The sequence below is a fragment of the Solanum verrucosum genome, unplaced genomic scaffold (assembly GCF_900185275.1).
Source record: "Solanum verrucosum unplaced genomic scaffold, falcon-dt-bn FXZP01000238.1, whole genome shotgun sequence".
Classification (NCBI taxonomy): Eukaryota; Viridiplantae; Streptophyta; class Magnoliopsida; order Solanales; family Solanaceae; genus Solanum; species Solanum verrucosum.
In genome coordinates this window covers 554,223-567,743 of record NW_026020630.1, presented here as the reverse complement: position 1 = coordinate 567,743, position 13,521 = coordinate 554,223, and the positions used below count along the sequence as shown (strand labels likewise).

Sequence of the window (13,521 nt, the reverse complement as noted above, 5' to 3'; positions counted from 1 at the left end):
CAATCGTCTCGTATTTGCTCTAGCCATTAACGAAGCTCTAACATAAAATGAGTGGACTTACATGTCTAAATATTTCTTTTATAAAAGTCACAAATAGCCACTTTTCACCTTAGTAATTGAAAGATATTATTGTTGAAGTTTAATTTCGTGATAATAACTATCTATTTTTTTAATTACAAGACTGAAAAGTGACTAGCCGATGCTATTATCACAAACATTTCAAGAAATTTACCCCCAATTTTTTTAATTATGATTTAAAATTATCCTCATGTTGGAGCTCCGTTAAGGATCAAGAACAATTTTATTTTTTGTAATAATAGAATAATATAAGATAAAATATTAAAGGATAAGGGCAAAATTAGTCGATTTCGGTTAATACAAAAAAAGTTTAACCTTTATTCTTATTTGACATTTTGCAGGAGCATGCATTTTTTCGAGAAAATATTTTCCTTCGTATCAAACACGCTCTTGGTGTTCAATATATATATATTGAATCCTTTTTGTACTTTTGTGTATCATATTCAGTGAGTGCAGGTTTTTTTTTTTTTTGGATAAATAGGATGTCTGCTTTTTTGGTCTTGTTTTTGTTTATATTTGAAAGTGTTAAAAAATTTCAATAATCTACATGTTTTTCCAAGGTAACGTGTTCAAATGTGTGATCATCTAGTGTATATATATAAAAGAAAATTAATATTATTTTTATCATCAAATAACAATATAAAATACTAGTACTTAAATATGGATTGATGAACTATTATATTAGCAAAATGTGGCAATAGCAATTGTCCACGCATAAATATGTAATTAAATGTCTACTTCAAATAATGCATTCACATCACATCAATATAATGGATATGCATTTGTGACAATAAAAATCTTACAATAATCTGTGTAATATCAATTTCCAACCATTGGTTGCCACTTCATGTCTCAATCTTTGTGTATTATGCATTTTAGCCATTAATTGAATTAATAACAAAGGGCCACAAGAAACAAACAACAAATTGGATTTAATTGAAGGTATATATATCAAGGAAGACAGAAGATAACATCAAAAAAGTATAGAAACAATGAAAGACTAATGCTTAAATAAATACGGATATAAAATTTGAAATTTATGATCCATTCTTATATATAGCAATTTCGATTTATTATTATAATAAAAATAATTAAATTTACAGTCAAATATTAGTAAATATATGATATTGTATTTATATAAATTCGTAATCAACCTTCTAGATCTCCTATTAGTCCAAATCCCATATTAGAGGCATGCAAAAAATGTCAGATGATGATTCTTAATCATCTGCACAAATACCAATGATAGAGTTACCTGCTATTTGTGTTAGTTGAAAAAAAATTAGATATCAGTGATGCGCTAGAGTAATCGAGGTGCGGCTACGATCCTTTTCTAGGACAACGTCTAGGTTCTAAAGAAAAAATAACATGACATATAAATCATTAACCCTTGCCCTCACTTAATTGGACTACACTCTGTAGAATGTTTTGATGAATTATAACAAATATCAAGTATATAAGTAATAATTTTAAATCTAGAGGTAAATCGTGTTCTCTCGCATAGGGTAGAGTCAATGTATTGATTATTGGTTCAATCAAACTTTAGTAGCTTTAATAATCTGATATTTATCTAAAGAACTGTATTGAATATATATATACAAATTATTACTAATTTTGAACAAATAATTTTTAAAAATTAGAATTCCAAAAAAAAATAAAAAAAATATATATATAACCATTGTGACAATCATTTTCATACCAAACATACAATTGTGACAATCATTTTCATACCAAACATACAATTGTGACTATCATTTTCATCCCTCACTAATTTTTGAAAAAATTTGCTAAACCTAAACCCCATTTGGTCTGTGGATAATAACACAATTGGTAATGTATCACTATAACAGGCCAATATGCTTGGTTCAAAGGGCCCAAAAATGGACAATGAGGATACTATGTCATATGTGCTAATGTAAAATCTTATCCCAATACCTTTGCAATGAATAGCCCAATCCTACTTTAAAAAAGAAGAAGCATATTTTCCCATTGAAAAATATTCCCTAGCTTTTTTCATAAATATTTCGATTAAATCAGTTAGAAAATAGAGACAGACAATGAAAAAAAAAGAAAGGAGTGAATGATGTCAATCATCTCGACAAAGACATTCAGATATGAGAAAAATAAAGAAAGTTGTGTTAAACTTGTGTTTCTCCCAGCTGACTCACACACAATTGTCTTTTTTTTTTTTTTGAAGAGTCAGACTAACTCTGAAAAAATTGTATCTCGTAAGTTTTCAGAAGAAAGACGCAAAAATAGGTATCAGTAAAGGAAAAAACTTTTTTTTTCCGAACCGGAAGGTACATCTTCTAATCTTGCCATTTTCCACACTATTATTATGGATATGGAGAATTTTCTTATAAATCACGTTACTTTTTTGGAGAATACATAGGTGTATAGGGGCAATAAGGTATTTACCAAAAGGGGGCAAGAAGCGCCCTTTTTTTAATAATATTGTAAGTGACGTATTCTCACTCGAGGAAAAATGGAGTGAAACAGGTTCAGGACCGTATCGAAGTTGTAGTGTTTTCACAAAGAAAAAATTAGGAAGCTTCCTAATATTTCAGTAAGAATTTGTTTTCCACTGTGTGTATTTTCTTAGTGAGCTGATCTGGTGAAAAATGGATGGAAAAATCATGTTTTATAACACAATTTTTTATTGATTAGTAGTGGAAAAAAAAAACCCTTTATTTCTAGTTGAAAATAAAATGTTTAGTGTAAAGTGTATGATCCGACACTTAAGTCTCACATAAATATCCTTCCTAAATCCAAAAAATTCATTGTTGACTTTAATATGCAAAATTCAAATCCGAGACCCCTGGTTAAGAATGAAGGAGTACTTACCATTCTACCACAACCTTGTTGGTATCAATTCATGATTATATATAGAAAGATACATATGCTTACCTTATAAGTGAATATATATATATATTCACTTATAAGATAAAACTAGAATTAACATATTGAAACTTTAGTTTAAAAGTGGTCCTTAACTTGAGTGAAAAAAAAAATTGATTCAAGGAAAAAACAAGAGAGGATAAGTTTCAAACAGTGTGAATTTTGTCTAACCTAACATGTGAGGACTAACAACATTAATGTCTTTCTCAAAGGAGTTGACATCAAAGGGTATAATTCATGTAAAAAAAACCAATTTATCTTAAATTCACTTGTCTTCTCAACTATCCATTCTTCAATAAATGTCTTTGAAAGAGATGGAAAATAATAGAGATGATAAATTGTGGGAATAAAGTTAGTTCTACATCTTGATGACTATTTAATGTTTTTGTTTTTATTTGTTTTGCTTTCTTGAGTGCTTTGAGGAATGAGGATGAGGAGGAGGAAAGAAGTTGATATCAATGATATTTATTGAAGTTGATAGCTTTTATTCACTCCATCAACCTATTGTATTAAAAAAGTGTGGTGAGATGAATTGGATTTCTTCGATTCTAATTAGAGGTTTTAATTTTGGATTCAAATTCTAATAAAGAATATTTCTTGTTTAATGATTTTTATGTGAGTTGAATAAAGAATATTAAGAATGAAATTACCTAAAGAAAAAAGTTGATAAAGATCTTATATATAATTGTGATAGTGTAAAATCCTTTTTCGCGATAGGTAAATAAATTAAACTTAACTTGAAATGATTTAACTTAAAATAAGTAAACAATATAAAGAATTTTATTATATGAGAATATTTTAGCCTATTATAACAGACGATATGTCTTATTTATTATATGACTAATCTTAGTTTTTTTTTTTTTAAATTCTACATAAAAATGTAAATACTTTTTCACATGGTCGGTATATAAAAATTAATCTTTAATAAGAAAATTCTAAGTTTTTAGATTTCTAATTTTTTTTTAAAAAGAGATGAAAACATCACATGTTCTATTAATAGTTTTCCTCTTTGTTTGCTAATAACTCAACATGGAGCTTGGATTTTTTCCACCTATTTGCCATTCCTGCCATAGAATGCTGTCCTCTCCATTTGGTTATTAACTATATAGAGCTACATACCTATTTGTTAATTTGAAAAGAAAACAAAGATATTATTTTTTAAGTTTCTCATTCGATGTTTCAGTAGCTAGTTACGTAAGATTTTTAATTAATTTAAATTTGTGTTACGTAAAACCATTAAAAAGAGAGAGCGTTAATTTATACCAATTTTTTCAAGAAAATAATTACATTCAATAACCTTGAAAATGACTGATCTTGAACTTTTGATTCCCACTTGCTCCATAAGCAATACTTCAAGGATAAAAGGCAAAACTTGTTGATCTTAAATTTATGCTCACGAGGCAAGCAGAGTCAAAAGTTCAAGATCACCCATCTCTAAAATCTATTATTTTGTAAACTACCCAATCTTTTTATAAATTCAAAGCTAAAACTCAAATCTCTAATTAAAAATATATTTTTAAAATTCATTCCACCATGACTATCAATGGACAAACAATAAAATATAAAGAAATAGATTCAATCTTCCATTCAATCAATACAAATAAGTAAATAAAGAAAACAAAAATGAAGTACTAACATGATTTGTGATAGATGATTGAGATTCTCTTTATTCTTAATTTGAACTTTTGGATTTAAGCTGTGGAATAATAAAAATTACGTTAAAAGCGTCATCCTTATAAATAAATTTTATAATACATAAATTTAAATTTAATTAATTATAATGTGTATATCAGATCGAACCGAAAAAATAATATGGGCCATGAGTAGTACTTAAGAGTGGCGGTGGGAAGGTAGGGGTCTGTATGTGGTTAGGAGAAAAAACAAACAAATATGCCCCCTAAAGACTAATTTTATAATAGAGTCAAAAATACATCAAATCTTGTTTAAACAATACCACAATTTTATTATCCAAAATTATAGGCAATAACACATGGTTTGCTACTTTTGATTAACCCTTTACCTACTATCTAATCAAACCATATTTGACCTTAATATTTATTCTTTTTATGAGCTAGCATTCCAGATTCTAATTAGAGGCGTATTTAGAACGAATTTCATAAATAATTTGATTGTTTTGTTGTAATTATGTAAATGTATCGAAAATGGTTTTATTTAAATATTTAATAAAATTATAATTTTTTTGAATTTATTGATTCTAGAAAGAATAGATAAGCTTATAAGCATTTTCCAATTTATTTACGTGTTTGATAAACTTAATTTTTTATAAGTTAGAATCAATCATAATTCCATAAATTTATCATCCAAATTTAAAAAGCTTTTAACTTTATAAGCATTTTTAATTTGACATATTATTTTTTATTCTTGTATCTCTATTTTTAAAAAATTTTCTTTTGTAATCCTTGAAACACCCTTTCCAAGACGGAATTATTAATTCCCTCAATCATTCCATTTTGGCAATTCGCCTTATTTATTTATTTATATATCTTTATTAAATATTACTTTCTTTGTTTCATATGAGATGAACACTTTTTATTTTACACGATAATTAAGAAATTATATTATTTTGTAAGCATTTTTTATTTTACACGATAATTAAGAAATCATTAATAGATTGATTAACTTTACTATTTTGTCCTTTGTTCATAGTATTAATTAGCTTCTTGATTTATTTTTTTAGATCTTTAAAATTTGTTTAAATTTCCAAAGCCCATATTAATTGTAGGGGTGAGATGTGAAAAAATTAATTAGTTCTATCACGATTGAGTAAATGATCAAATAATATGAAATAAATATTTTTAGTAAGAGGCATATCTAATATGATACCGAGGGAGTAATAATAAGGACATTTAAGTCATTTTAACATAATAATTTTATCTTTCGATATTTGATGTTTATTGTACTATGTTTTAATCAGCTTAACGAGACGGATCCTTGAAGGAGAGCTTTAGAGCAACGGTAAATTTGTCTTCGCATGACTTATAGGTTACAAGTTCAAATTATAGAAGCAACCGCTAGTACTTGTATTAGGATAGACTGTCTATAACTCTACATTACATGCTTCGAAATACAATCCTTTCCTAAAGCTTATTAATGTGTAATACTTTGTGCACCAAACCGACCTAAGCAAAATGGTCTTCAAATCATGTATTTCCCTTTGACCCTAACCAACAAATACCCCCCCCCCCCACACACACACCTACCCCCAAACCCCCTCATTCAAGATTTATATACATGAGTTTTCTCATCCCACCAAAATACCATCCAACAAAACTCAACACACTTAAAAAAAAATGGCAACAAGAATAGTGGGAGAGAAGCAAAACAAAGGATCCATGTATGTATACAACTTAGACACCGGAAATCCAAAGCCAAAGCCGAAGCCAGAACCAGACTTATCAACCATGTTAAAGAAAGGGATATCAAAAGGATGGCCCCTTAGAAGATCGAAAACGTATCGCGAAAATCATCATCAAGGTGAGTTAAAAACAAATAACAATGTTGTCATCACAACAACAAAAGGAGAAACAACAAGAAAATCGGTTTCATCAATTGAAGGACAAGTTATTGTTAATAAGGAAATTCATGAATTATCAAGAAATCCAATTATTGAATCAAGAAAATCAGCTTCTTGTGTTATTGGAACAAGAAAATCATTGACACATGTTGAATTAAATGTGGCATCAATGGCTGTAATTCTTCAAGCTAAAGTATTGGTCACAGACATGCCAGGATTTATGCAAGTTCATGCTTTTAAATGTGCAAGAACTACTTATGATAGCTTGGAGAAATTTAGTTCCAAACATATGGCCTATAACATGAAAAAGGTACTCTCATGCTCTCCGTCTCAAATTATCTGTCGTACGTATTTATCTTTTACATACTCTTTAAGAAAAAAACTTTGACTATTCTATCATTATTTATGTATTAAGATATAGTTTGATCTCTTCATTAAATATCTACTCTATTGAGGTTTTTGTAGTGTTCAAGAACTATTACCTCTAATAAGGATCGATAAAATGGAAAAATATAATTAATTTTGTCTTGAATCTGTAAAATGACAGATAATTTAAGATAACTATTTGTAGAACCTACGACAAATAGTTTGAGATGGAATGAGTATGTGCTTGTCCCATCTTTTTTACCTTTGAATTTTGTGTATGATAGTCATTCGAAGTCAGAGTTTTCAAAAAAAAAAAGTCAAGAAATTAAAATAAATACATAAAAAAATGAAGAGAATTCAATATACAATATATATACATATATACCTCAAAAAGTTTTTTTTTATTTTATTTTACCTATTTGCATGATATAATTTTTCGATAATAAAGTATTAATCGAGACCCATGAACAATAGTAACTCCACCGCTATACATATCACCTCATTATTTTCTCCCAATTCTGAAGTGGATTTTCCTTGTGAGTTTTTACACGAATTCTTATTATAAAATTTTATGCAATTTAAGAAAGTTTAACTTGTATACGCGAATAGGTTATAATTTTTTTTTGCCCTTAGGTAATTAATACAACTTACAAAAACAATATAATTATTTATCGTAATTCTAATTTGGTAACCTATACCATGTAGTAAATTATATGTTATAATCGATTAAAAATATATATATATAATATAATTTTTTTAATATTATCAGTATATATTTCCAATACCCTAAATATGAAATTATATGAAGTCAAATGTACCTAGAAAAAACCTCAACCACATGTGATATAGCTGAAAGAAGTTTCTCATTCTGTCTGTCTCCATTTATTCATTTTACTTTATATATCCTTTTTGCATTTATTATTATTTTATCCAAATATCTATGGTATAAAAAATAGTTTTGTTTTACTATAAGAAATTATCTATACAATCTCCTAAAATATTTTCCTATAGTTATTGCCCATTTTGAGGGGAAAAGATAAAAGATAATTTTAATAAAATAACCTTTACTCATCTTTATGGCACATGTAACTGTTAGACAAATTAACACATCTTTTGCAAACCTGTCAATCAGATCTGAGACAACTGATTGAGGGCTAGCTAAACCATATTATAAAAAATAATAATTGTAAAATTACATGTTAATAATAGCAAAATGTATCTCTAATCATGTGGCTAATTGTCAATTATTATTCACTACTTAGTCATCCCATGTGAATAACAAAAGCATAATAGTTGCTACTTGTAATTATTAATTGTATATTGATCATTAACTAGCTGTCAATTACGGAGTAACAATACATGCTTAACATATATTAATATATGGAATATTAAGTAATGGAGTGCAAGGTAGGAGTAAGATCTGTGTACATACTACTCTTTCTAAACCTTATTTTTGGGATTGTACTGAATATATATTATTGTTGTTCTTAAGTGATGGAGCCGTAAATATTATGGTAAATTTATAAATATTCAAAAGCAAAGGAATTAAAAGCCTATATTTTAGTTAATTAAGATTAAATTTACTTAGTCAAATATCATAACGACTATAATAAGAATTTATCAATGACTGAGGGACGAAAAGTGCTATTACCAACTAATTTTTATATAAGAATTTTTATAACACTATCATATCGCTCAAAAATAAATACAAGTAACTATTCATATTAATAACTTGGAAAATAAGACAGGTAATTTATTGCAACAAAACAAAGTACACCGATAAAGTTAATAGATAAAAATATATTTGAACTATCACTTTTTTCACAAGTTTCATACGGTAACTATCAGTTGTTCCTTCTTCCTATCTCAAAGCTAATTAGGCCAACAATTAGTTGTTCATTCTTTCTACCTGAACTATCATCATCTACTCACGATACATTAAGAAGATAGATGGTGATAGTTCAAGTAAAAGAAGAGAACAACTAATAGTTAGAGTATGAAACTTACGAAAAAGTGATAATTCTAATGTAATATATCATGTTATATATCAATATATATAAGTTAAATCGTATTCTAATGAGATTTTTGTTTGACAAATTTCAACAGGAATTTGATAAAATATATGGGCCGGCCTGGCATTGCATAGTGGGCTCAAGTTTTGGGTCATATGTTACCCACTCCACAGGTGGATTCCTCTATTTTTCAATGGAAAAACTTTATATTTTAATCTTCAAGACAAAAGTCCAAAAGACCATTGAGTCCTAAATAAATAATTTACTTTGGTAGTAATACTTTTACTTTTTTGATTTTTATCACTTTTTTAAATTTAGAATTATCTTTATTTATTTTTAGATTTGTAAATGGAAATTCATTGAAATGAAGTGTGTATATGCCTTAATTTTTTTAAGAAAAAAATGTGCAATCATCCTATAGTATACTTCTTCTTGATCTCTCTTCTTTTTTCAGGCTATATGATTATAACGATTTAAGAGAAGTTTCTCGTAAATTCATTCTTTACGATCAATTCATTAGTGTCTTTCCAATCTCGTAACTCAATAGCTTTTGTAAAATTTCATTTTGCGAAGGAGTGATTAATTTTTGTAGAAACAAACCAAAAAAAGGCTTAGACATAACAATGACACAATACTTTCTCTAAATAATAATTGTGTAATATAATTTGTATAATAATCAAAACTATGACTCCTGTGATTATCTGATTTAATGTAAATATTGAGTACAAATAAATATTTCCGACCAACAACCTCTTAGAATTTCGTTTTCATGGAAAATGATTTTAATTTTCCCATTTTCTACTTTAAAAAGAGTCTCTTTTATTTTATTTTTATAGAAAATACATTTTGTATTTATGCTAATAATAATAATAGTTTCAATAATGTGCTCAATTATGTGAAATTGATGCGAAGAGTCATATAGTAGTTAAGCTTTGTATTTTAGGGATATATCTGCATTGGCACTTAATGGGAGAATTACTTTTTGGCTAAAGTACAAACCACTAGTGGCTAGATTTTAAACATCAGTTCATTTTCCAAATTGATATATTGTCTTTATTGTATACACTTTCTATCACTATCTATTTAATGCCAACATTCAAGTAATTCCATATCATTTTTGGCTTGTAGATCTTACTCCCCTACCCATCTAATCCTCATAAAAAGTGATATATATATATATATATATATATATATAAAGGTGTGTAAAAGGAATTTCATACAAGTTAGAGGGGTAAACTATATACTAAGCCCATAGGAAAACTATGTTGTAATAGGTAGGTTTTGTGACATGCCCAAGACAAAAGGCAGGTTGATGAGGGTGGATTACAAAAAGATTGCCAGGCTTGTACGTTGGGAGGTTTCTGAAGAAGGGATGCATATAATATCTTAGGCGAAACCTATATCTGAATGAGAGAGGAAACTAAAGATCTTTATAAGACATAAAACAGGTTTAAATGGTACATACACTTTTTGGTTTTGATGGTGTTGTAGTCCAAGGAACAAATTTGTGAGGCATATTGGACCAAAAGAAATTATGTATTTGGGTTGTGAAAAGTATATATAATATCAGAGCCAGACCTTTCTTCAGTATGATAGTGGGGTATAATATTATAAGAGAAGATGCTAAGTCTCTAAGGGGAAGGGGATGAGTATATGTGATGACTCTAACAAAGGGTCAGCCGACGAGGGTAGGTCACTAAAGTACTAGTAGGCGTCTAGGTTGGGAAACTGTTGAATTTGGGTGCACATGATATCTTAGAAAAATCCTACATAAGAATAACGAAGGAAAATGAAGAGCTTAACAAGTTAGCACAAGTTCATAGGGTACACATGTTTTTGAGTTCGATGATGATGTAATACAAGGAAATATTTGTGAGGCCTCATAGGGTAATTTGCATGAATAGTACGTGCCATGAATATAGATCATGATAATTTTATATGTCTACCCCGTGCAATTAGGTAAATTTATTCACACAATCAAGTTATTACGTATAAAGATATTTATAAATAGAGGTATATCTAAAATCTAAACTTAATGAGTTTGGATGCCATAATATCTACTAAATATTCGAGTTACTAGGTCTCAAATTTAATATCTATATACATTTGGTAGATATTTATCACATACACAAATTTGGTCTAACTCAAAATTATTAGGTTCAGTTGAATTCATAGGCATCTGCGCCACACATATGATCTCCATAATAAACAATTATTAGGAATCTTGAAAATTAATTTGAATCTCTTTTACAGTTAAATTACATCGACAATATACAAATCCTTTAATTTATGTAATCTATAATCAGTGGCGGATCTATGCAGAGGTTTGGGGGTGCCACGCCACCCCCGAATTTCGACGGAAACTCTATATATACATAGGTATATATATATAATATTTATATAAATATAAAGCGTGCCACCCACAGAACAAAACTGCCTTGTGGTGCCATGGTAGGAGGGCAACTTTAGAAGGCTGATGTTGCGGGTTTGAATCCCATTTGTACCTATTTTTTTGAGAAATTTGATGCAGACGTTTTTTAAGGAAAAAAAAAAGGCTCCAAGCATGTTTTTTTTAAGGAAAAACAGCTGGCACAATTTTTTTTTTTTTTTTATAATTGTTATTGACTTAAATTAAATTAATTACATTATTACTCCTTTGACTTTTCTTTTATTTGATTAAATACTCAATAAAAGTGTAATATCTTATTATTTGCATTTTATTGATTGATTTATGATATATATCGAAAAGACAAATAATTTAATCAAATATAAAATTAATTTAATCGATAAGTCTATTTGGCACCCACGGACTCTAAATCCTGGATCCGCCACTGTCTATAATAACAATAATAACTAACAATAATATATTTAGAATAATTTTATAAGTAGAGTAAAAAACAAACAGTGATATAAAAACCTTACCCTTAACCTTATATAGGTAAAAATATTATTTTTGATAAATCCTCGATTCAACCTTAATTAATTTTTGGTTATTAGTACACTACTAGGTGGGGTTGTTCAAACCTAGACCTCCCCCACTTCAAGATGTTTTTTACTTAAAGTGGGACAATTCTACCTAAAATAAAGACCCATACAGGTTGTAATATAGTAATATGTGGATTATAGTAGCCAACACAAGACAACAAATTAATGGATTTTAATTGGGAATTGGGTGGTTTGTATATCTATCAAGAAAATGACCTGTTTTTATATAAAATATATTAAATTTCAATAACCACTTCATCCTTTGGTTTCTCCTTTGCCTTTTAAAAATATAACATAATTTCCAATGTCAATTATATTGTAAGTACTCTCTTCGTTTTAATTTAATTATTTTACTGTATTTTTAGTCTGTTTAAAAAAAATAAATATTCTTTTTCATTTTTTGACAACTCTTTAATTTTTCAATGACATATTTAAGTTTACAAAATTAAACGTCATTTAATTTCAAAGTCAAAATAAGACAATTAAATTAAAACGGAGATAGTAGATGTTTGTTTACACCAAATAAGAACAAAGGTCTACAACAAATAATAATGCTTGTAATTGTTTTAGGTGAACAAACTTGGAATTTTTCAATTATTATCAACTTGTTAGCAAAAAGTAAAAAAAACATGAAAAGCACAACTTTCTTGAACCTTCAAGTTGTCTTTAATATTCAAGAATGGCTATCTTTGCTATCTTTGCTATATGCATAAAATAAAATAAAATAAAAACATCTTCACACAAGAAGAGAAAATAGGTTAAAGAAATTATTGCAGAAAATTAAAATGAAGGAAGTAATGAAGTAATGATCAACAAAAAATATGGCTAAGAGAGACAAAACAATTACATTTTTTTATTCCATTGTTTATATTATTACAAAAGGAAAAATAATAATTAGATTTTATGCAATTTTTTGTGTCTATAACAACTAAATAAGATTTAAATATCAAATGTAATTAGACGTGTATAACAATTAATCACTAAAAAATCTCATAACAAACGAAACTGTTATAGAAAGATTTTAACTAAATCAAAACAAGACAAAACAAAAACTAAAGGTAACAAAACTCCCATCTTAAAAAAAAAAAAAACCACGATTCATTCATATGGCTGAAAATAAAACATAGTACATATATTACCACAACAAAACACATAAATATATAACAAACATAGAGGTGATTAATTAATAATTTCACCAAAATATACACATATATTAATTAAGACTTACGTTTGACATTTTTTCTTTTTTTTTGAGATTTATCAATAGGCTTCCCAAAAATACCACAAACACCACAACCAGATACCTTAGGAGATGGAGGATCTATGGACGGTTGCATGTAGTTATCTGTAGTTCGAGACTTAATAGGTCTCGGCTCTGGCGATTTTTTTTCTTTTTTCTTCTCTTGTACACCTTCTTGATGATCAATTTTCTTGAGTTCTCCAGATAATAATTTATCATCCCATATTAAACCTGATGAACCTTGTCTTCTAAATGAAATTTCTGATCTTGGTAACATTTCTCCAATAGATGGTTGATCAGCCATATAAAAACTATAGTCTAAATATTTTTTTCTTCTTCTTCTTGATCTATATGAAATTGAGTCAAAATAGTTGTTCAATATCTTGATATATACAAAACAAGAAATA

At 27.8% G+C, this 13,521-nt stretch overlaps 1 protein-coding gene across 1 annotated transcript; it reads left to right on the top strand.

The window, feature by feature from the left end:
- Window positions 1-6,253: 6,253 nt before the first annotated feature.
- LOC125811571 (uncharacterized) lies at window positions 6,254-9,307 on the top strand. Its single transcript, XM_049491083.1, has 2 exons — window positions 6,254-6,821; window positions 8,984-9,307. Exons 1-2 carry the CDS (start codon window positions 6,288-6,290, stop codon window positions 9,140-9,142), a joined length of 693 nt encoding a protein of 230 aa, XP_049347040.1. The 5' UTR covers window positions 6,254-6,287; the 3' UTR covers window positions 9,143-9,307.
- The last annotated feature ends 4,214 nt before the right edge of the window (window positions 9,308-13,521 follow it).

Excerpts from the sequence above, each read along its gene's own strand:
- LOC125811571 (XM_049491083.1), top strand. The coding sequence starts at position 6,288 with ATGGCAACAAGAATAGTGGGAGAGAAGCAAAACAAAGGATCCATGTAT. Across the intron at positions 6,822-8,983 it reads TGGCCTATAACATGAAAAAG|GAATTTGATAAAATATATGG; the intron begins GTACTCTCATGC and ends AAATTTCAACAG.